We start from the raw sequence: 23376 nt of genomic DNA on the forward strand, positions 1-23376 counted from the left end.
TCAATGGTAGGGTTCGCCCAGAGGTGGCAGCCGTTCATCGACATCTTTGGGAAAAATTAACTGTCAGCGGGGGGGGGGGGGGGGGGGGGGGGGGGGTTAGAGTAGGGTGTTGGAAAAGGTGGGACCTGTGAGGGAGGAAGACGGCTTTTGCACTACGTTTATATTTGTATGTACATTGTTTCCTCTGTTGTTGTTATTAAATCACAAATACCTCAATAATGTTTATAATGTTTATAAATAAAAAAGAAGGGCCTTTGTCTCCAGGGCTGTCCTTATGTGGCTCCTTGTGGCTTTCCTGATAGGATGGGAGAACGAATAGGAGCGAGAGTGGGCCATTTGGCCTCTTGAGCCTGTTCCACTATTCAATCTGATCATGGCTAATCTAATTTTGTCCTCAAACTCCATTTTCTTGCCTCTTCTTCTTGGAAGATCAAAATCTGTCGAACTCAGCCTTGAACTTAATCAATGACCACTGCTGCCGAGGGTAGGACATTCCAAGGATTTACCATCCTCGGAGAAGAAATTTCTCCTCATCACTATTATGAATGGGAGACCCAATGTTGTTAAACTCGGCTCCCTAAGTTCTCGATTCCACCACAAGATAAAACATTCTCTCAGCCTCTACCACGTCAAAGTCCCCTCAGAATCATATATGCTTCAATAAGATAACCTCACATTCTTCTAAACTCCAACGAGTACAGAGCCAACTTGCTAAACCTTTCCTCATGAAACAGTCTAGAGAACTTTCTCTGTACTGCTTCCATTTCAAGAAAGCTCCTCCTTAAGTACGGTGACCAAAACTGTGGAATTTAAGAACATAACGTAATAACTAGGAGCAGGAGTAGGTCATCTGGCCCTTCGAGCCTGCACCGCCATGCAATGAGATCATGGCTGATCTTTTGTGGACTCAGCTCCACTTTCCGGCCTGAACACCATAACCCTTAATCCCTTTATTCTTCAAAAAACTATCCATCTTTATCTTGAAAACATTTAATGAAGCAGCCTCAACTGCTTCACTGGGCAGGGAATTCCATAGATTCACAACCCTTTGGGTGAAGAGGTTCCTCCTAAACTCAGCCCTAAATCTACTTCCCCTTATTTTGAGGCTATGCCCCCTAGTTCTGCTTTCACCCGCCAGTGGAAACAACCTGCCCGCATCTATACTATCTATTCCCTTCATAATTTTATCTGTTTCGATAAGATCCACCCACATCCTTCTAAATTCCAGCGAGTACAGTCCCAGTCTACTCAACCTCTCCTCGTAATCCAACCCGCTCAACTCTGGGATTAACCTCGTGAATCTCCTCTGCAAGCCCTCCAGCGCCAGTAAGTCCTTTCTCAGGTAAGGAGACCAAAACTGAATACAATATTCCAGGTGTGGCCTCACTAACACCTTATACAGTTGCAGCATAACCTCCCTAGTCTTAAACTCCATCCCTCTAGCAATGAAGGACAAAACTCCATTCGCCTACTTAATCATCTGTTGCACCTGTAAACCAACTTTTTGCGACATATGCACTAGCACACTGAGGTCCCTCTGCACAGTAGCATGTTTTAATATTTTATCATTCAAATGATAATCGCTTTTGCTGTTATTCCTACCAAAATGGATAACCTCACATTTGTCAACATTGTATTCCATCTGCCAGACCCTAGCCATTTACTTAAACTATCCAAATCCCTCTGCAGACTTCCAGTATCCTCTGCACTTTTCGCTTTACCACTCATCTTAGTGTCGTCTGCAAACTTGGACACATTGCACTTGGTCCCCAACTCCAAATCATCTATGTAAATTGTGAACAATTGTGGGCCCAACACGGATCTCTGAGGGACTGATTGCCAAGCAGAGAAACACCCATTAATCCCCACTCTTTGATTTCTATTAATTAACCAATCCTCTATCCATGCTACTACTTTACCCTTAACGCCATGCATCATTATCTTATGCAGCAACCTTTTGTGTGGCACCTTGTCAAAAGCTTTCTGGGGATCTAGACATACCACATCCATTGGCTCCCGTTGTCTACCGCTCTGGTAATGCCCTCAAAAAATTTCACTAAATTAGTTAGGCACAACCTGCCCTTAATGAACCAACGCTGCATCTGTCCAATCGGACAATTTCCATCCAGATGCCTCGCTATTTCTTCCTGAATGAAACTTCCAGCATCTTCCCTACTACCGAAGTTAAGCTAACTGGCCTATAATTACCCGCTTTCTGCCTACCTCCTTTTTTAAACCTGAGGAAAGGTAATAACGTGTGTTCTGGATGACAGGACCATGGTAGATTTGAGAAAGAAGGAAGTCAGGGGAAAGGTTGACTATAACACCGGCCACGATTTCCTGAGCTCGTTCTCCATGCGCACAAATCCCTTACGGCCGTTAACTCTCACGAGAGGGCCGCAACAGGATTTGCCCAGCCAATGCCAGAATCGGGTTCATGCCCAATGAGGATGTGAACCTCATTATCATGAATTTGAATTGACTTTAATATCCATAAACGGCTTAACATCATTGCCTCCGAGGTCATCAGATCTCCCCCCCCCCCCCCCCCCCCCCGCCTTGAGGTTGGCACTGCCGGGGGTGGGGATGCCATTGGGCAGTGCCAGGCAGGGCAGCAATGATGTAGGGGTGGGCACTGATTCCCTGATTCCAGTGATGATGGGGGTGAGGGGATTGGGGGGGGGGGGGGGTGAGATTGGATCACACTGTTGCTTGCGTGGGGGGGGGGGGGAGGAGGGTAATCCAAACATTGAGTGGTGTGGGTGGGGGGAGGTTACCCCTCTGTCTTCTAGGGTTGGGGGTGTTCTTGTTTTCTGACGGTGTGCCATTGTCCATGGTGGAGGAAAGTGGACCCTCTACTTTGAATTTAAGATTGTGGCGCCCCGATTTCTTATCAGGCCCCACCCTGCCAGAGTGATGCTGCTAAATATGCCCCGCTCATTTGTTTTGACAAAGTTTCAGGTGTCAGAAGATCTGTACCAAGATTCTGGCCTCTAAGAATCTGCAAAGTATGATGGCTTTGAAAGATGACCCTCCCACTTCTCAACTTCAAATATTCACTTTGCCCCTATCGATCGCCCTGCCTCAGGCACGGCTGGCCCAACGTCAGCCAACGGCTACCCAACGCCAGGCACGGCTGGCCCAACGTCAGCCAACGGCTACCCAACGCCAGGCACGGCTGGCCCAACGCCAGGCACGGCTGGCCCAACGCCAGGCACGGCTGGCCCAACGCCAGGCACGGCTGGCCCAACGCCAGGCACGGCTGGCCCAACGCCAGGCACGGCTGGCCCAACGCCAGGCACGGCTGGCCCAACGCCAGGCACGGCTGGCCCAACACCAGGCACGGCTGGCCCAACGCCAGGCACGGCTGGCCCAACGCCAGGCACGGCTGGCCCAACGCCAGGCACGGCTGGCCCAACACCAGGCACGGCTGGCCCAACGCCAGGCACGGCTGGCCCAACGCCAGGCACGGCTGGCCCAACGCCAGGCACGGCTGGCCCAACGTCAGCCAACGGCTACCCAACGCCAGGCACGGCTCGCCCAACGTCAGCCAACAGCTACCCAACGCCAGGCACGGCTGGCCCAACGCCAGGCACGGCTGGCCCAACGTCAGGCACGGCTGGCCCAACGTCAGGCATGACTCGCCCAATGTCAGGCATGACTGGCCCAATGCCAGGCACTGCTGGCCCAACGCCAGGCACGGCTGGCCCAATGCCAGGCACAGCTGGCCCAACGCCAGGCATGACTCGCCCAACGTCAGGCACGGCTCGCCCAACGCCAGGCACGGCTGGCCCAACGTCAGCCAACGGCTGGCCCAACGTCAGGAATGACTCGCCCAACGTCAGCCAACGGCTGGCCCAACGTCAGGTCCCTGAGAATTTAGCTCCAAGACACATGTCAACAATTAGGGAGGCCCTCGCTCTGATTTTCCCAAACCTGACGTGGAGAATTATGTTGGGCCTTTACTCCCATCATCAAAATCAACACCAATTTGCTTTTATCTGGCACCTTTAAGGTAATAAGGCATCTTGAGGCGCTTGACAGGAGGATTAATGTGAAAATGAGTGTCTGAGTTCACACAAGAAGATACTAAGGTGGGTTGGTCAAAGAGATAGAATATAAGAAGTGCCTGAAAGAGAGAAGAGCAAAAGAGAAATACAGGTGTTTAGGGAGTGAATTTCAAAATATAGGGGTGGGATTTGCCATCCCGCCAGACCCCTTTTCTGGCATGGCGCGCCCCTGCCGGCAGCAAGATCCTCTATCCTGGCAGCCGGCCAATGGGGTTTCCCATTGTGGCTACCCCCATGCCATCGGAAAATCCGTGGCGTGAGTGCGCTACCGGAGAAACGGAGGATCCCGCCAATGGAAAATCCCACCCCAGGTGTTTCGGGAGGGAGCCAAAAAAAATGAGGACTGTGGACACAAGGTTGTGCTCTACCTTAATATGGCAAATCTTCTTAACTTCCCCTGCCCAGCTCTATTGATTGTGTGGTCACACCAACTGATTGGGAAGGGTTCCTGAGCTCTCAGCAAGTGATCCCGGTTTCAACATGAGCTGGAGTGCAATCGAGACATGTTGGTCATTTTGATGATGAATCATATTCAACACTCCACCACTAGCAAATTAGTTTGAATTATTGGTAAATTTACAAAGAAAACTGCAGGCATTAAGTTGAACACGAATGTCCACGGGGTTGAATAGCCCCCAATGGAAGACCCTGCCATTATGGAACCCACCATGTTTTTACTCCTTTGATTAGAAAATGGCATGTCATTTAAAAATGATTCCCAATTTAGCGTGAATTATTTTCCTATTTTAACTTATTATAGAATTAATAGAGTTCGCAAAGGAGGAGAGGAAACTAGACTGCACAAATTCAGGTTGAATCATAGAATTTACAGTGCAGAAGGAGGCCATTTGGCCCATCGGGTCTACACCGGCCCTTGGAAAGAGCACCCTACCTAAGCCCACACCTCTACCCTATCCCCGTAATCCCACCTAACCTTTTTTTTTTGGACAATAAGGGCAATTTATCATGGCCAATCCACCTAACCTGCACATCTTTGGACTGTGGGATGAAACCAGAGCACCCGGAGGAAACCCACGCAGACACGGGAAGAATGTGCAGGCTCCGCACAGACAGTGACCCAAGCCGGGAATCGAACCTGGGACCCTGGAGCTGTGAAGCAACTGTGATAACCACTGTGCTACCATGCTGCCCGGTTGTTACCAGGATAGAAATTATGATCACTAATTGCTCTTATGTGTCCTTATATGCTCCCTTTTTTAATATAGGCATTAATATGTTGCAAAGAAGATTTTTATACAAACTTGCAATCTTGACTTTTGCAAGTAAACCATCAGAAAATCAGGCACATCTGGGTTGAGAACCTTCAGGGTTTGTGCTGAAAATATTTCTAAGTAGGTTTGCCCGACAATAATTATTTTGTGCAAACGTCGCTCACATGGAGCCGAGAGCTTGTTGACTGTTAGCAGCAGCTGCGCCAACAGTCGCTGCCAGCACTTTAAAATGATCAAAAGCATGAAGCAATCTCCCTTCTTCCATCACCCGCATGTTTGCATCTTATCAAACTGAAGCCGTGCTAGGACATCAGGACACGATTGTAAACCCAGGGAACGTCCCATGCTGATTTTAAGATGTTTGAAATTCTCTTTTACATTGATCAAATTATCCACATCTCCTGTTTGCAATTGTGCCCTGGTGATGTTACTCTGTTCTTATACCCCCGCCTTTGCACCAATTCAAAGCAGCTTTGACTGTCCAGCAACTGCATAAAGGCGCAATTGACCCAGGTATCAGGTTGCCAATTTGCAACTGGTGTGACTCAAAGTTAGATTCTCTAAATTTAAATTTGAAGCCTCGATGCTTAACTACTAGAATGGGTCCTCCTGGGATTCACATTTAACACTTTCTTCCAGCACTATGTTTTGAGGTGTTTTTCTCAAATAAATTGAGAGTACTCAATTCATTTTTCCAATTAAGTTTTAGCGTGGCCAAGCCACCTACCCTGCACACCTTTGGGTTGTGGGGGTGAGACCCACGCAGATACGGGGAGAATGTGCAAACCCCACACAGACAGTGACCCGGGGCCGGGATTGAACCCGGGACCTCGGCGCCGTGAGGCAGCAGTGCTAACCACTGCGCCACCGTGCTGCCCTATGTTTTGAGGTGTGATGGATATTTTTATATTGACTCGCCAGGGCTAATTTTCAGCTTATTGCCCTGCTGTAAACCAGGCAATTCCTATCGGCCTTGGGTTTCACTATTTTGCCAGGCCACAAAAGGTGGATCTAAAGACCAAGAAAGCTCAAGGCTCACACCAGACACAAGAAAGCATGGAATGGCGCAGTGGGGGAATTCCATAAGTATGTGACCCGAACAATGCTCCTGCTGAAATCCCCTCGGCAAAGTTTCTGATTTGTTCTGGTGAGCTGTCTGTGCTAATTATGCAGCCAGCTCTGCAGGGTTCTGAAGTTATTTACACAGGTCCAGTTTGGAGCATCCAGCTGCCTGCCGGTTTTACTTCATTGACGGTTGGCGTTTTGCCAACAGCAGTCTCCCAAGTAAATTAGAGGACTTTTTCAGCAGACTTGAGCTGGAGTTATTTTATAACTGACCTCAATCTGAAGCAATATCAAACTACCTTCACTACTGGTCTCATAATTCTCGTTTGAGAATGTGCTTTCATCTTCATCGGGCAGCACGGTGGCACAGTGGTTAGCACTGCTGCCTCACAGCACGAGGGACCTGGGTTGAGTCTTTGGGCGACTGTCCACGTGGAGTTCTCCCCGTGTCTGCGTGTGTTTCCTCCGGGTGCTCCGGTTTCCTCCCGAAGTCCAAAGACTTGTAGGCGAGGCGGATTGGCCACGATAAAATGTGTCCAAAAGGCTCGGTGGGGTTACTGGGTTATGGGGATAGGGTGAGGGGCCTGACCCTAGGTACGGAGCTCTTTCAGAGGGTCAGTGCAGACTTGATAGGCTGAATGGCCTCCTTCTGAATTGTAGGGATTCTATTCAATGATTCTATTCTATTCTATGATCTTCATCCCTCAGTTGTGAAAGAATTTCTGCCTTGATATAAAGGGTGGAAATATCAGAACATTTGTGTTTGCAGTTCTGTTTTATTTTGTATCTGAATTCATCACGGATCTTGGCTCTCTTGCTGAGGCACTTCGCAAAGAAATTCCCAAATTACTTCGTGACTCCCAAGTGCCAATATGATCATACGTTAAAGAACATGAAAATGATTAAATTAATTTATATGGAGGCCTGAGGACTGCTCAATGCACTTCACTGGCAGTGTTTAAGGTTTCAGTTTGGTCACTTAACAATCCTCTTGATCTGTTATATCATATTCTTTCTCATTCATTGATCGTCGTAGGTTGATAGGCAACCTTTTTTCCTTTGCAAACAACAGAATGAAGGCATGGCTGACATAATTAGCAAGTTCTCAATCTTAATCTTAAAGGGAAGGAAGAGGTTGGTAAAAGTTGCCAAAAAGAGTATCTCTCTTGTTTTTTTTTTGACGGAGGTGGCATTAAAAGCCATGATCTTGTCAGTTTGCTGCTCATTTACCAATGAACAAGGCTTTACCAACCTTTACGAAGATAAAATTCCTATCAATTTTGCTTAAGGTTCCTCGGAAATTACGTTCATGGGCTTTTCTGCTTTCACTTTGCTCTGAAGCAACAGTTCACTGATTGTCGTATACTGGGGACATATGGACAGTAGGAGGCGATTCAGCCCCTCAAACTTGTTCTACCATTTAATTAGGTCACAGTTGATCTCATACCTCGACTCAAATTATCCGTCTTCATAATATCCTTTGGTGCCTTTACTCAACACAAACCTATCAAACTTTATTTAAAATAACTCACGTATCTCAAAGAATAAGCAGAAAGCTGCAGCAGCAGAAGGCAACTGCTACAATTCAGGCCTCTGACCTTACTGACGTAGCGGTGGGCAGAGTTTGCATAACGATTCCACTTTAATTCCACTCTTCACTGACCCAAAAATTCATGAGACTGAAGGAAGGCTGTGTGCAAACGTGTATTTATTTTGCTCTCTCTTTACATATGTTGTGAAATAACACACCACTTATTGGCTTTTACAGGTGCTCCTTTAGAACAAGACTATGTGGAACATAAATACAACTGTAAATAGCTTAAAATAATATATTTTTGATGATCAGTTGAATTAAAGCCATATTCACTTTTTATTATCTATTTCACCTATATGGGGTCAAAGTAAAAGCTACATTGTCCACCAAGATATTTTGTGCCAACTTATTTTACAGAGAATATACAGTGCAGAAACAAGCCATTCAGCCCATCTGGTCTGCACTGGTGTTTATGGTCCATTTGAGCTTTCTCTGATTCCTCTTCATTAATAACATTCAAATCTTTTCTCCTTCATGTTTTATATTGGTTCCCCTATTTGCTTCAACTATGCCTTGTGGTAGCAAATTCCACATTCTTACCATTCTTTGGGTAAATAAATCTCTTTTGAGTTCCTTTTTGGATTTATCAGTGTCTATAAGGTATTAATGCGTTGTCACAGAGGCTTAGGCACTTGAATTTGAAGCCACATATATATTTTATCTTCCCACATGCTGACGATGGCCAGAGCACCAACTCAAAAGAGGGTTGAATGTGAAGCCAATTTGAAGATACAAATATTGTTGTGGAATGAGTCACCTTCAGGCAAAACCGTATTGTTGGTCGCCCACTGGGAGACATTTTGAACGGTGACATTGGCTTTTGGTGACAACTCAGATATGTGAAAGTGAAGCTTTACAAAGGCCATAGAAGACAAAGGGCCTCCTTTTCTTTGTTGCTTTGTCTGAACTTGAATCATTATCTTAAAAATGATTCTTGGCACGGTAAAGATGTAATTTCTTAGAGTGGGAAGTTCTGTAGTACATCAATTTGTTCACACTACTGTCAATATTTGAACAACTGTTAAAACAGAGAACATGACTTTAATCACAAACAAATAAACTGTAATCGAAAGCAAACATGTCTCGGATGCTTTGAAGTCACATGTATGGCACAGACATGAAAAAGCCAATATAGTGGGGCCTTCTTAAGGTCAATAACTATTTGCGAGCAACAAGAGTTATTCTTAAGCAGGGTGCAACCTAACCTGCCCCTCGACTGTTTGAAATACACTATATTGGGTCAAACGTTCAGTGCGAGCACAGTTAGAACTTCATGAGGGTGAAATACAATAAATGTATAGAGAGGAACATAGCACTTTTCATGCCTTCTTTACTCCTATCACTTCAATGAGCCAATTGAATTCAGTATTCAAAGATAGACCGTTTAGTTCCAGTTCAAAGCCAACTGTACTGATTCAAACAAAATTTGAAACGTGAAAAATTCTTCATTATTTTCATAGAATTACATAGAATACACAGATGGGCGGCCAATGTCTGTATTGTTGCTCTAAACAGGCCTCCTTTTGCCTTTCTACATCCATCCATATAAGTATAATCTTGTATGCCTTTCTCCCTCAATGTTTATCTAACCTCCCTTTAAATAAATCAAGATAGTTTTATTTTATGATCAGGATTGCTGTTAGCTGTTAAAACATTATTATTTTTATCTCAGCTAATTTGGCTATTCTACAAAATATTTGGCTATCTACAAAAGAAATCTACATTTTTAACTTCACATAAAACCACATGAAAGAGAGCTAATGTTAGGTTGAATTGACAGATTATACTGAACAGTGAAATATGAATTGGATAACACTCTACCCGAGGATCAGGTTTTTTTTAATAGTAGCAAAAATTGGATAATTGGATATATTGTCCACTTAATTTTGTTATTTTGAATATTTCCAATGTGCCAATAAACAACACACTATTAAAGTTCACTTGTAACAATACTGGGGAGAGTCTGGTGGAATTACAGTACCAGTTAGCTAGGAAAGAATGGTTGCTATGGGTTACAGCATGACTTTTACTGTAACAACAAGCTTCTTACCAATCCCATTTTGGGGACAACGGGGTCTCTTTTCTCTCGAAAGTTAAGGTGTGTGAAAATTAATCGCATGCAGTTTATTTGCCAACGGTCTGAAAGAAAGTTCTAATTCAGTTTAATGTGCTTGTCAAAGGAATTGAACAAGCAAATATTATGCAAACACGGACTGCTATTTGCACAATTTAATATTAACTCACTCAGGAGAAAACAATTCTTGTGGCAGAAATTTGACGTATTAGTCTAGAATAAGTTTTTCTTTTCAACATGCTGATTTCAAAAAGTTATGTAACCTTAGGGAGATGGTTTTTAAAAAGGCTTCACATTAACTCCTGCAACAGAATTTCTAACTGAGTTCAAAACTCCCACATGTGTGCAACACATACACCGTCCCAATGCAGCTCAGAACATGGTCAATCTACTAATATGAATGGCAGTGGGAGCTTGAAAAATACATTAGCCAACAAAATAAGACCAACGAAAATTAAAATGCATTGTCGGGCTGTTTATAAATTGACAATGTTGTCAAAAGTAAAATGCGACACACGGGTGAACACATTTCAACCCCAATGATTGCTCTCTGTACTACAGAGTAGAACGCTTCCTACTTCTGACTTCTTGCAAACCATTTCTGACAGACACATGTGCACAACATACAGGAAGCAGTTAAAATAATTATGCCGTTGACAGATCAGTGTCAAGCAGTGGTATCTATCATCAATCCTTTCAGGAAGTGCTACTGCCTTAACTGAGCTGTGTCATTGAACTAGTTGGTACGTGAACAATTATAAGATAAGGACCAAGGTATGTCGGTCCGACACCTGGCAGCAAACACCAAGATGTCTCTGACTGGCACACATTGATTTTAACCTGGTTTAAAAACAAATTGCCACAAAATAATAATCTGAGGAGCAACATGACAAATACCAAATTCTTGTAAACAGACACTGCAAATCTTAACTGGCATTGCCATGGCTCTCTGAACAGAAATCTCATCCCTATTCAATCTAGACCCTTTTAAAAAAGTTTTCCATCTCTATTGTAAAGAAACATACGTGTCATTGTCTTCGTCTTGCTGGAGCAGTTTCTCAATGGCCATGCCTGCAATGGTCCTCCTCGCATCCTCCAGCTCCAGAAGCCCAGGCTCAGGGACAGAAATGGGCAGGGGCACAAACGGAGACGGCAGGGACTGCAGTGAGTTTGTCTGACACGGTGTCACCGGTGTCGGCAGAGTCGATAGCGTTTGGCTCCAAGAGAAGTAACTGAGGGCGGGCTGCTGGTCCGCAGGGTCCAACTGTGGAATGCCGGAGGGTGTGGCGATTCTTGGCTGCGGAGAAATCAAAGCTGTGTTAACAACTGGAAGTTCTTTTCAAAACGCAGTTAGAGGGTTGCTGAATAATAGGCTGATTGTCCTCCGCCGGCTATTAGCCGCAGCTGAGTGGGAGCTCTCTTGCCTCTGAGGTGGGGAGTTACAGTCCTGCGTTAGAAACGTGGGCACGCGAGCTAACGTGACAAACCAGCCCTGTCCTGAGGGACTGCTCCACCAGGCGAGATGTGCTGTCAAACTGGGGCACCACCTGCCCCTCAGGTAAGCATAAATGTACCCATGGCATTATTTCAAAGAGAAATGGTGTTCAGGTCATTATTCTTCCCACAACCAACGTCGCTAAAAACAGATGATCTGGCATTCAGTTTGTGGGAACTCCCTGTGTGCACCTCTGCCGCCATGTTTAACATTCCAACCGTGACAGCGTTACAACAGATTTCCTTGGGGAAAGTGCTCCAGGCATCCTGAGGCCACAAAATGTGCTATACAAATGCAAATTTTTTTTTTCCTCGGTGGCTTTAAAAATACTATCACCTTTCATTCTTGAGAATTGATTTGTTTACATTTGTAAAATGGGTGCTTTTGAAACCAGGGGCGGGATTCGCCATCCCTCTGACCGCGTGTTTCTCGCCGGCGCGCCCTTCGCTGGCGGCGGGATTCCCATTGAAGCTACCCCACGCCGCCGGGAAACCTGCTGGGAAAAGTGAATCGCGACGGCCGGAAAATTCCAGCCCAGGTTTTGGGGGCAGGCTCCAGCTATGAGCCATCAATCCCAACTTTGGCACTGCTGAGGGATTGAGCAGAGACCAGGCATCTTCCCACATTTAAGGCAAGAAACCTCAAGGATGGTCCTCCCCAGGCTGCTGCTAAAAGTTGGGTCAGGAGAGGGCGGCACGGTAGCATAGTGGTTAGCACTGTCACTTCACAGCTCCAGGGTCTCAGGTTCGATTCCCGGCTTGGGTCACTGTCTGTGCGGAGTCTGCGCGTTCTCCCCGCGTCTGCGTGGGTTTCCTCCGGGTGCTCCCGTTTCCTCTCACAGCCCAAAGATATGCAAGTGAGGTGGATTGGCCATGATAAATTGCACTTAGTGTCCAAAAAAAAGGTTAGGTGGGGTTACTGGGTTGCGGGATGGGGTGGAGGTGTGGGTTCCTTCCAAGGACTGGTGCAGACTCAATGGGCCAAATGGCCTCCTTCTGCACTGTAAATTCTATGATTCTTGACTCCTGGTGGAAGAGGTGGATGAAAGCTCACTGCAGAATTGTTGACTCGAGCCAGTGGCTCGGACTCAAGTCCGACCTGAGTCACATTTTGCTGAGCTTGTGATTTGACTTGGGGAGGGATTGGGGGGGGGGGAAGGATGTCTTAGTTACAACTCTGCCTGACCCAGCAGCTTTAGAAGTGCATGGTACAGAGAAACAGGCAGGGAAGGTGAAAAGTAAAAGGGAACATAAACAAGAGAGCAGGTGAAGTAAAAAGAAAATGCATACGGTCATTGAGCAAATGGAAGAGGGGAAAGCAAGCGATGCAAAGTTCAGTAATCTCTGAATGTTGAAACTTCTCTTTGTGAGTCCCACGTGATCTGGCATTCTAAAAGACTTGGCAACTCTGTGAGCCTTCACTTCATTTTCTCTAATCAGTCCAGGTTGAGTTCTATGGAAAGGCTAGGAGTTGGCACTGCCTCAATATTGCATCGATATGTGACTCTCTATCTACTCAGTTTAGACCCGTCATGATTTTGAACACTTCACTCAAATCTCCTCTTAAATTTACTCTTTGAGGTGAACAGCGCCATTTCTCCAGTCAGGCTGATTAAATATGGGCAAAACGGAATCAACTGGGGGAGTAGGGATGTTGAGAGACAGATGCCATGGCAAACAAACCGAATGGTCATTATTCCATTGGATACGGCACAAAACAGCAGAAGTATTTGGGAGAACTGATGGAGAAATCACTGAAATCACCAGTGTGGCACCTCCTGCGGGTGGGGGTGGGGGAGGTGAGTGGGGTGGGAGGGTGGTGGGAGAAGTCGCTGGGGTAGGTGAGGGGGGTGCAGGGGTAGGGTGGGAGAAGTCGCTGGGGGGTTCGGGGAGTTCAGTATAATAGTGACCCAAGGCAGCACGGTGGCGCAGTGGTTAGCACCGTTGCCTCACGTCGCCGAAGTCCCGGGTTCGCTCACGGCTCTGGGCCATTGTCCGTGTGGAGTTTGCACATTCTCCCCGTATTTGCGTGGGATTCGCCCCCACAACCCAATGATGTGCGGGGTAGGTGGATTGGCCACGCTAAATTGCCCCTTAATTGGAAAAAATGAATTGGGTACTCTAAATTTAAAAAGTAATAGCCACCCAAATTCTAGAAATGGGTTTACTTCTTCTAACCTTTTTATTTTGGTGTAACTATTGACGTAACTTCGTCAAAACCATTCAAATTTTGCAATTCAAATTGCATTTTCAGAGCTTCCCAGTTGTAGGGCACTTGCCCAAAGGAAGTTTGAACTTCCCAGGCAATTCCATGCGATCCTTACCTGGGAACCTCCGGGGAATTCGCTAGCGCACCTTTAGGGGCACCCCTCAGATTTAGTGCCCCGCAGTTCAGAGGTTACAGCCTATAAAGTATCTTGGATTCTTTAGCCAGAGGAGTAAAACACAAACCTCAGGAAATCAACTTGCTGCTGGTGATCATGCTTTCAGCTGCCCAGAACCTTCCGAAACCTCTCTGCCTCTCTTTAAGATGCTCCTTACAACCTGCCTCTTTGACTAAGGCTTTGGCCATCTGCTCTTGTACCTCCATACCTGTCTTGGTGTTTATTTTTCTTTCTAACAATCCTTGAAGTGCCTTGAGATGGTTTATTGTGATAAAGATGTTATATAAATATAGGCTGCTGCTGACGTTGTCACAGAAAAGTCTGGACCAATATTGACCTAAACCCAAGCTCCCAAATGCACTTCCAAGTATGGGTTGCTGGTCTGGTGAGCAGGCCTCGGAACCATGGGCATTTCTTCTCTCTTCTCCAGTTTAGAGCATCAAGGTCAGTCATTGTAGTACTACCAACAAAATAGTCAATCAGGCTTTTTACATAGAACATACAGTGCAGAAGGAGGCCATTCGGCCCATCGAGTCTGCACCGACCCACTTAAGCCCTCACTTCCACCCTATTCCCGTAACCCAATAACCCCATCTAACCTTTTTGGACGCTAAGGGCAATTTAGCATGGCCAATCCGCACGTCTTTGGACTGTGTGAGGAAACTGGAACACCCAGAGGAAACCCACACAGACACGGGGAGAACGTGCAGACTCCGCACAGACAGTGACCCAGCGGGGAATCGAACCTGGGACCCTGACGCTGTGAAGCCTCAGTGCTAGCCACTTGTGCTAACGTGCTGCCCAGATTTAATAGATTAAATCTATTCCCTCCTGTGGTTGCCGTTGCTCAATTCAGCACAGACTGGGAATCGAATCCTCAACTTGGAGCTGACACGATGTTTAACTGAACCATTGACGAGCCCTTAAGAAGGGTGTTCTGATGCATTTCATAATCAGCGCTTCGTGTGAGAATATGAAGATTCCGTACCTGACAATTCACCCCAAAGTTGCTCAGCAATGGCTGTGGAGCATATGACACCACTGAGGGAGGTCCCACTACTGCATAGCTGGAACAGACAGGCTGCATGCACATGTCTTGCATATATGAGGAGCTAACTGCTTCGTGTGAGCTGTAATCAGGACATGGTGGCCACTGTGGTATCGGCTGCAGGGCAGCAGAAGACGGCTGGGGCAGCCATGTAGTGTGGAAAGTTCCCTCTTCAGCATGCTGCACTGACGGTGAAGGAATATCAACCTCGGGGAACACAGGATGTCCTAAAGACAGCAAAAGACAACATCAATAATTGCGATTGTGTGTTTGCGTTCAATGCAAGATTAGAATCTAACTGCAGTGACATTAAAATAATTTAACTGCGAATTTGATTATTACACGAGGATTGCAGCTTCTCCATGCTTCGCATGTGCCAAGCTGTTTATAAAGCTCCGGAATTGTACACTTAAAATCACTTTAAATAGTTTAAAAAAAACAATTTAGAGTACCCAATTATTTATTTTTTTCAATTAAGGGGCAATTTAGCGCGGCCAATCCACCTACCCTGCACATCTATGGGTTGTGGGGGTGAAACCCACGTAGGCCCGGGGAGAACGTGCAAACTCCACACGGACAGTGACTCAGGGCTGGGCAGCAGTGCTAACCACTACGCCGCCATGCCGTCCCACTTGACATACGTAAAGATGCATTTTATCGTTTTTAATTCCATTGCTCCTTCCTGCTTTTGAAGTCCATTTTGCTGTTGGGTTTAGTAAAGCAGATTTCCTGTTTATGACAGGGAATGATCAAGCGTTTCTACTGAAGAGAGAGTGCCTTTAGTGACTTTACTCTGGTCACAAAGATGAATACTCTGGGCAATAATAGAAAGCGTGGAAAGTAGGACCAGGTGTTGGCCATTTGGCCCTCTGAGCTAGTTTACTACAATGAGTGCAAGGCAATTATTTCCTTTGTAGCTCAGCCAATGAGAGTCTGCTCTCTACATTTTAAAGTGTGTATATTTTCCTCATTGGCTTTCAATACCAATTCAGTTTGATGCAATAAGGAAAATATGAACATATCAACATGGACGGACGAGAAAAGACTCTTTAGTCCATCTAACCTCATCCGTACCACACTATGTAAACTCCTCGCCCCACCTAAATCACCTGAACTCTTCAAGGAGCAATAAATACAGATAAAAATTCAAGCCTGTTTGGAGCACAGACCCTTCCTTCCCCTTCCCTCAGACATCCAGTCTACTCCAGCAGATCACTCCGGCCTTGATAATTCCACAATGTGTCTGGATTTTTAAAGAGGCGACTCTGGCCACCTCAAAGCCTCTCATGAAATGAAATGAAATGAAAATCGCTTATTGTCACGAGTAGGCTTCAAATAAAGTTACTGTGAAAAGCCCCTAGTCGCCACATTCTGGCTCCTGTTCAGGGAGGCTGTTACGGGAATCGAACCGTGCTGCTGTCCTGCTTGGTCTGCTTTCAAAGCCAGCGATTTAGCCCTGTGCATGAGCGTACAATCCTGTTATTTCCATCCCAAAGGCCATGTGCCACCCACTGCTCCATTGGTATCGCTGATCTCACCATTGAGGAGGAACCCACAATAGTCTCAGGATGCGATCACCATATTTGGCTGACACAGGGAGACAATAAAACCTACATCCTCCATTGCCGAGTGCTGCCTAATTATTCTGCGCCACCTTGACTGATAGATCGGTGGGGAACCCATGGTGGGTGGTTACCGTCAGCAGGGCCGGATGATCACGCTGGCAGGAGAAGCCGGAGCCCCCGGCCCTAGGTCTGGGTGAATGTTGGTAGTTATTCGAAAGTAGAAATATTACAGATGTTGGCAACCCAAAACAAAATCATCCTAATTCTCTTTGCGCACATATGGGTGATCTATGGCAGAATTTTTTGTTTCCATGGGTAGTTATTCCCGGAACAGGTCACTAGTCTGCCGGCTGAGGCTTAGAACCCGAGGGGGCGCCACTCCACATCAAACATGGCTGACCAGGGAATTTCCCCCCCTTCTTATCGCCAGACAGTGGCTTGCTGGAAAGATTTGCAGGTTGACACTCGACCTGTTTGGGGAAGCATGGCGGCACAGCGGTTAGCACAGTAGCTTCACAACTCCAGGGTCCCAGGTTCGATTCCCGGCTTGGGTCACTGTCTGTGTGTGGAGTCTGCACGTTCTCCCTGTGTCTGCGTGGGTTTCCTCCGGGTGCTCCGGTTTCCTCCCACAGTACAAAGATGCGCAGATTAGGCGGATTGGCCACGCTAAATTATCCCTTAGTGTCCAAAAAGGTTTGCTGGGGTTACTGGGTCACGGGAGGTATGGGCTTGCGTAGGGTGCTCTTTCCAAGGGCCGGTGCAGACCCGATGGGCCAAATGGCCTCTTTCTGCACTGTAAAATCTATGATCTATGTTCGGCCACTGTGTGAATGCACTTAACTTGGCCATCAAGTCCAGGGGTGGGACTTTAACCCAGAGCTTCTGACTCAGAGGCATGGATGGTACCCATTGGGCCACAAGACCTCCCGAAATAAAATTCTGGAAATACTCGGCAGGTTATGGTTGCATCTGTGGCATCAGAGCCTGTGACTTTTCATCCTGCAGTTCTGAGTTCACTCTGCCTCTGCAGATGTTGCCCACGTCTATCGATAGTCAGTTCCCACTACCAGTCCTCTGCACATAAGCGCCCATTTTTAATGAAAGAGACATTACAAGGAGTGTTTCCCTTCATCTGCTCCACGCTTCACCTGAGAAGGGCTGGTACAAGTACAAGCAACAAAAAAAATTCTATTCCCTGTCTGTCATTCTGGAAAGAAAGTTGATCATTAAAACAATTGGCAGCATTATCTGGAAGTGCTTGGCACTCCATATATAAACACACATTAAAACAAACTGAATGGCAGCTGGCACAAGAAATTTTGGTTAGCTGATAAAAGCAGTGTCAATTATAAACAGAAAATCAAGTGGACACAGTAACAATTGACAAACGAATTATTGTGTGTGAGTACTTTAGCCAGTAAAAGTTCTTTCGCACCATTGTGTGGCCTGAAATGTGTCAGTTCCTGCTCAAGATTATACTGTTGATGCAGTTATTAGGGACAGGGTGTGATAGATCTTACCTATTTGTGAATAACATGTCATCGAAAGGTGTGGCAAAACCATCTGCTTGACACAAAAAAAATACTCAGTTAGAAAAATGATTACTACGTGTCTTATTTTTTGTAGCTGTAAATACAGGTAAATTGGAATTGGTGAGTACGTGTTTTGTACATTTGCCACCTGTAATGCATAGGCAAAATAGTATAATTTAAAGGATCAGAAGTCATCTTCTACCTTCCGTAACTTATCTGAATCTCTGCTAACTCTATTCTAAACTGTACCATGTTTTGCTCAAGTTACTCAATGCTCACCGACTTACTTTTGGTCCTCCAACTCTCAGAGTGGAATTTTACTGCCCCATCATGGTTGAGGGTAGAGGGCAGTAGGGGCTCTTTTAAACTCCATTAACTCCTGTTCAGGGCACAGCTAATACCAAATGCCAAGCTGTTCAAATCGCAGAAGGGACACTTTAAATAACTACTCTCAACTGTGTTTGCAGGTTGAACAGCGTGAGGAGATTTTACAGGATGCTACGAGGCCTGGATAGAGTGGACGTGGAGAGTCTGTTTCCACTTGTAGGAAAAACTAGAACCAGAGGACACCATCTCAGACTAAAGGGACGATGCTTTAAAACAGAGATGAGGAGGAATTTCTTCAGCCAGAGGGTGGTGAATCGATGGAACTCTTTGCCGCAGAAGGCTGTGGAGGCCAAATTACTGAGTATCTTTAAGACAGAGATAGATAGGTTCATTATTAATAATGGGATCTGGGGTTATGGGGAGAAGGCAGAAGAATGGGAATGAGAAAAAAGATCAGCCATGATTGAATGGCGGAGCAGACTCGAAGGGCCGAGTGGCCTAATTCTTACAGTCTTATGTTTTGAAATCCAGAAATGATGACCCCGACTACCTGTGATGATTTGAAACGTTTATTAAGAAATAGAAAAGAAAATTGAAGTATAAAGATAGGAGCTGGAGAGAGTGAGGAATCTGTTTCTGGAGGGGCGGTGTGCATGTTGGGAAGAGTTGAAGGAGAAAGCAGAGCTAGGGGGAGCAGGTAGGTTCAGATATTTCAAGGTGCGGGACTTTCTTGGCGGTCATTTCCGACTTTCCCGGGAGCATCCCCATCTACCTTGCTGGAAAGGATACTCTCGTGTACAGGGTCAGAGGAAGGCAGCATGTCTGGGATATATGGGTCGATACTGGGGGAAGAGCAGGTTTTGGTATATCAGGTGAAGGCCAGGTGGGAGGAGGAGCTGGGACCCAATTTCGAGGAGGCGGAGGTGTGGAGTGAGTCCTGTCGAAGGCTAATAGCTACGTCGTCCTGCATGAGGTTGAGCTTGATACAGCTAAAGGTGATGGTTAGGTCGCACCTCACCAGGGCCAGTATGAATCGATTTTTCAGGGGGTCGAGGATAAGTGTGAGTGGTGCTCGAGAGGGCCTGCTCTCCATACGCACATGTTCTGGTCCTGCCCCAAGCTGGTGCATTTTTTGGGGTCCTTTTCAGCACCCATATCTGCAATCCTTAATGTTGACTTAGAGCCCTGTCCGTTCGTTATCGTATTTGGGATGTTGAATCAACTGGAATTGAGGATGGGGCCAGGGACGGCTGCTTTGACATTTACATTGCTGTTGGCGTGGCGACGGTTAGTGCTGAGCTGGAGGCAGGCGGTGCCACCCAATGCAGAAGCATGGCTGGGTGATTCGATGGAATTCTCGTACCTTGAGAGGGTCAAGTTCATGGTGAAGGGGTCGATCGATGGGTTCTATCTTGGATGGTGGTCGTTTATTTGGCACATTTAAAATCGGGCCACTGTTAACTTTTGGTGGGGGGAGAGGGAAAGAAATTAAATGAAAATCGCCTACTGTCACAAGTAGGCTTCAAATGAAGTTACTGTGAAAAGCCCCTAGTCGCCACATTCTGGCGCCTGTTCCGGGAGGCTGGTACGGGAATTGAAACAGGCTGCTGGCCTGCCTTGGTCTGCTTTCAATACCAGCCATTTAGCCCAGTGTGCTGAACCAGCCCCGGCGTTGTGGGGCCTGAAGAGGGGGAATTGTTTGGGTTGCATCTCTTTTATCGGGGTTCCTGTTACTGCTGTTGCTTGTAATGTTTGATGCATGGTTGGTGCAGTTTTGTTTTGATATAAAATGTGGAACATTTTAATAAAAATATTTAAAGAAAATCGAAGTACACTTACATAAGAAAATGGCCTGAATTCTCCAGTTGTTGTGATTGATTTTTTCCACCGGCAATGCGCCCCTGCCCCCCACCCCCCCCCCCCCCCCCCCCCCCCCCCCCGGGTTTTCCAGCAGCAAGTGGGGAGGTGTTCAATGGAAAATCCCATTGACAGGCGGTGGGAAGATAGAATCAGTGTGGCATCGAGGAACATGCTTGGTAACTGGAGAATCTAGACCAATTACTTTATCCAGTTTCATCGCTTTAAACAATTCCAAACAGACGTAACTGCTTTCAGAGTTAACTCTCTCCAATCTGGTCCACCGCAACTTTTAGATTTGATCACACTTCACATTTCTTGGGGTTGCTTCCGAGGTTAACCCAGTTTACTTTCCAAACCTGGCTTCCTTCACCCACTGTTTGCTGGGAGTTAAACAGCTATTCCTTTCCTTGGCTGAGATCTCAATGTAGCCCCCACGTGGGTTCCAGCATTTACTTGAGTGTGTTTTCCCCTTTGATCTCTCCCTTACTGGACCTAATTTCTTCAGAACTGTACCCTCCCAGACTTAATTACTTTCATCTCTCAACTTTCACTTTTGGAATTTAAAATAAAACTAAACTCACTTTATCCACCTTCTCTATGACACCTTTCCTTCACACCGCGCAAATAATAATAATAATCTTTATTATTGTCACAAGTAGTCTTACATTAACACTGCAATGAAGTTACAGTGAAAAGCCCCTAGTCAACATACCCCGGCGCCTGTTCGGGTACACTGATGGAGAATTCAGAATGTCCAATTTATGTAACATCACGTCTTTCGGGACTTGTGGGAGGAAACCGGAGCACCCGGAGGAAACCCACGCAGACACAGGGAGAACGTGCAAACTCCGTACATACAGTGACCCAACCTGGGAATTGAACCTGGGACCCTGGTGCTGTGAAGCAACAGTGCTAACCACTGACTTGTCTTATCCTTTGAATCCTGACAACCCATTCAGGTCTATTCATGTACTGTACCCATTCTTACAAAATTGCCTTAGGTAAACATCTATTTTCAGTATTGCTTGGCTCATTAACATAGCAAATGTACTCGTTAGATTCACACAGTCACTCTGGCTATGTCTTAATGATCTTACTCATATATTCCCAAAGTTTAAAATATATGACCAGAACATCACCAGCAGAAAATATTCCAATTTCGTGGATTTCCCTGATATGGGAAGATTTCATAGGCAGGAGGAACCCCATCAATTTTAGAATACCCAATTCATTTTTTCCAATTAAGGGGCAATTTAGCATGGCCAATCCACCTAGCCTGCACATCTTTGGGTTGTGGGGGCGAAACCCACGCAAACACGGGGAGAATGTGCAAACTCCACACGGACAGTGACCCAGAATCGAACCTGGGGCCTCTGTTCCGTGAGGCTCCAGGGCTAACCACTGCGCTACCGTGCTGCCCAGCTCGCATATTCAATATGCCTCATAAATAAAGTGGCTGAAGCACTATTTTTTTTATGGAGCCAGTGGAGATACAAGATTCTGGTTGTCAGACATAAGAAAACATGCTCATTGAATGTTATGTAGGAAATTGGTTATTGTGAGATGATGCACATTCTATGTGTAAAAGGTTGTTGTTTGACATGACTGATTTGAAACTAATGGTTGGAGGGAAAGAAAAATCTCTAAAATTAAATAGTTGGATGCATATCATCAACTGTTGGATTGGTAGACGAAAATAAACATATGTTTGAAGAAATTGAGAGTAGTTCAAGCTGAAGGGCATCTCCCATTGTAATGCAATGGAAGTCTTTGATAAATAAGTTTTGAAACCTTGAGTTGTATGAATAAAGACTCATTTTAGGAAAACGACTCCTTCCTTCAAGGGCAATCAAACCAACTTAGTCATAGAATCCGTACAGTGCAGAAGGAAGCCATTTGGCCCATCGAGTCTGCACGGACCCTCTGAAAGAGCACTCTACCCTCCTCTCCCCGTAACCATTGATCATGGCCATTCCACCGAACCTGCACAACTTTGGACTGTGGGAAGAAACCGGAGCACCCGGAGGAAACCCACATAGACATGGGGAGAATGTGCAAACTCCACACAGTCAATGACCCAAGGCTGGAATTGAACCCGGATCCCTGGCGCCGTGAGGCAACAGCGCTAACCACCGTGCCACCATGCCACCCTGCCTCGCCAGGGGACTGAGGTAACTGATATCACAATGAATCCATGCCTCTCTCTAATAATTTATTTGTTTTCCACACTCTGGAACACATCAACCTCCTTCTTGAAGGCTTGTTGTGAAGCTAAATTCACTGTACATTCTGGCAGCCAACTTCATGGGACGTTAAGCCAGTGACAAATTACTCATTGTAATTGCTTGTTGTGGCAACTTGGAGGACACAAACAGCGGCAGACAGGTACGTACGGGATATTTATCTGTCCCACAATTAATGTAGCACATCATAAAGAAAAATAAACAAAGCGGAGTTAATTAATTTGCATCTAGGTGTTGTGTACCCAATCTACTGGTGGGGACAAAGATTTTCTACTTTGCATTTCAGCAGGCACTCCTTGTGACTTGATAACCTGTAATGTTACAGTTTCAAACACTCTCCTCACTCATTTGATTATATTTGAGGTACCTCTCTTTGTGTCCCGTGATTGCGAACAAACAAAAATATTGCAGGACATTTGAGGTTTTAGGGACACAGGAATCAGTGCTACATTCATGAAGATAATAAGCTGTAAGTTTCATTGCCGTGGTACATCTACAGAGCTGCATCTCCTCACACTGGTCTGGTTGCTCGCCCATTTTAAACCCTTCCACTGCGGGGCGGAGCTGAAAATTATTTCAGCCATTCTTGTGTCTAATTCTTTTCATTCTTCTCACTACGCTCAGTGTTCAAATTCAAGTCTCTTATGAAGATAATCAACCAATCTGACGAATTAGGTTGTACAGCATGTGAAGTTGTGTGATAGGTTATGCATTGAAAATCTTCCAAAACATCAAAATACTGAAAATTTGAAATAAAAACAGAAAGTTTAATCAATCGACGGCCAAGTATTGATTTCTGTGGCCTGGAATCTCCGACCCCCCCCCCCCCCCCCCCCCCCCCCCCCCCCCCCCCCGAGTCGGAGAATTGCCGGGGGTCGGCGTGAATCC

General features: G+C 45.9%; 1 protein-coding gene across 1 annotated transcript in view; it reads right to left on the reverse strand.

The window, feature by feature from the left end:
* The window catches only part of LOC119954369 (NF-kappa-B inhibitor delta-like), a 145759-nt gene that overhangs the window by 40322 nt on the left and 82061 nt on the right, over positions 1–23376 (reverse strand). Inside the window, exons 3-5 of the mRNA XM_038779560.1 lie at positions 18047–18089; positions 14902–15188; positions 11061–11332 (exon numbers count right to left, since the gene is read on the reverse strand). Coding sequence (XP_038635488.1) covers positions 11061–11332; positions 14902–15188; positions 18047–18089 — 602 coding nt within the window. The remainder of the gene's footprint in view (positions 1–11060; positions 11333–14901; positions 15189–18046; positions 18090–23376) is intronic.

Source organism: Scyliorhinus canicula, chromosome 19, assembly GCF_902713615.1.
Source record: "Scyliorhinus canicula chromosome 19, sScyCan1.1, whole genome shotgun sequence".
NCBI classification, from domain to species: domain Eukaryota; kingdom Metazoa; phylum Chordata; class Chondrichthyes; order Carcharhiniformes; family Scyliorhinidae; genus Scyliorhinus; species Scyliorhinus canicula.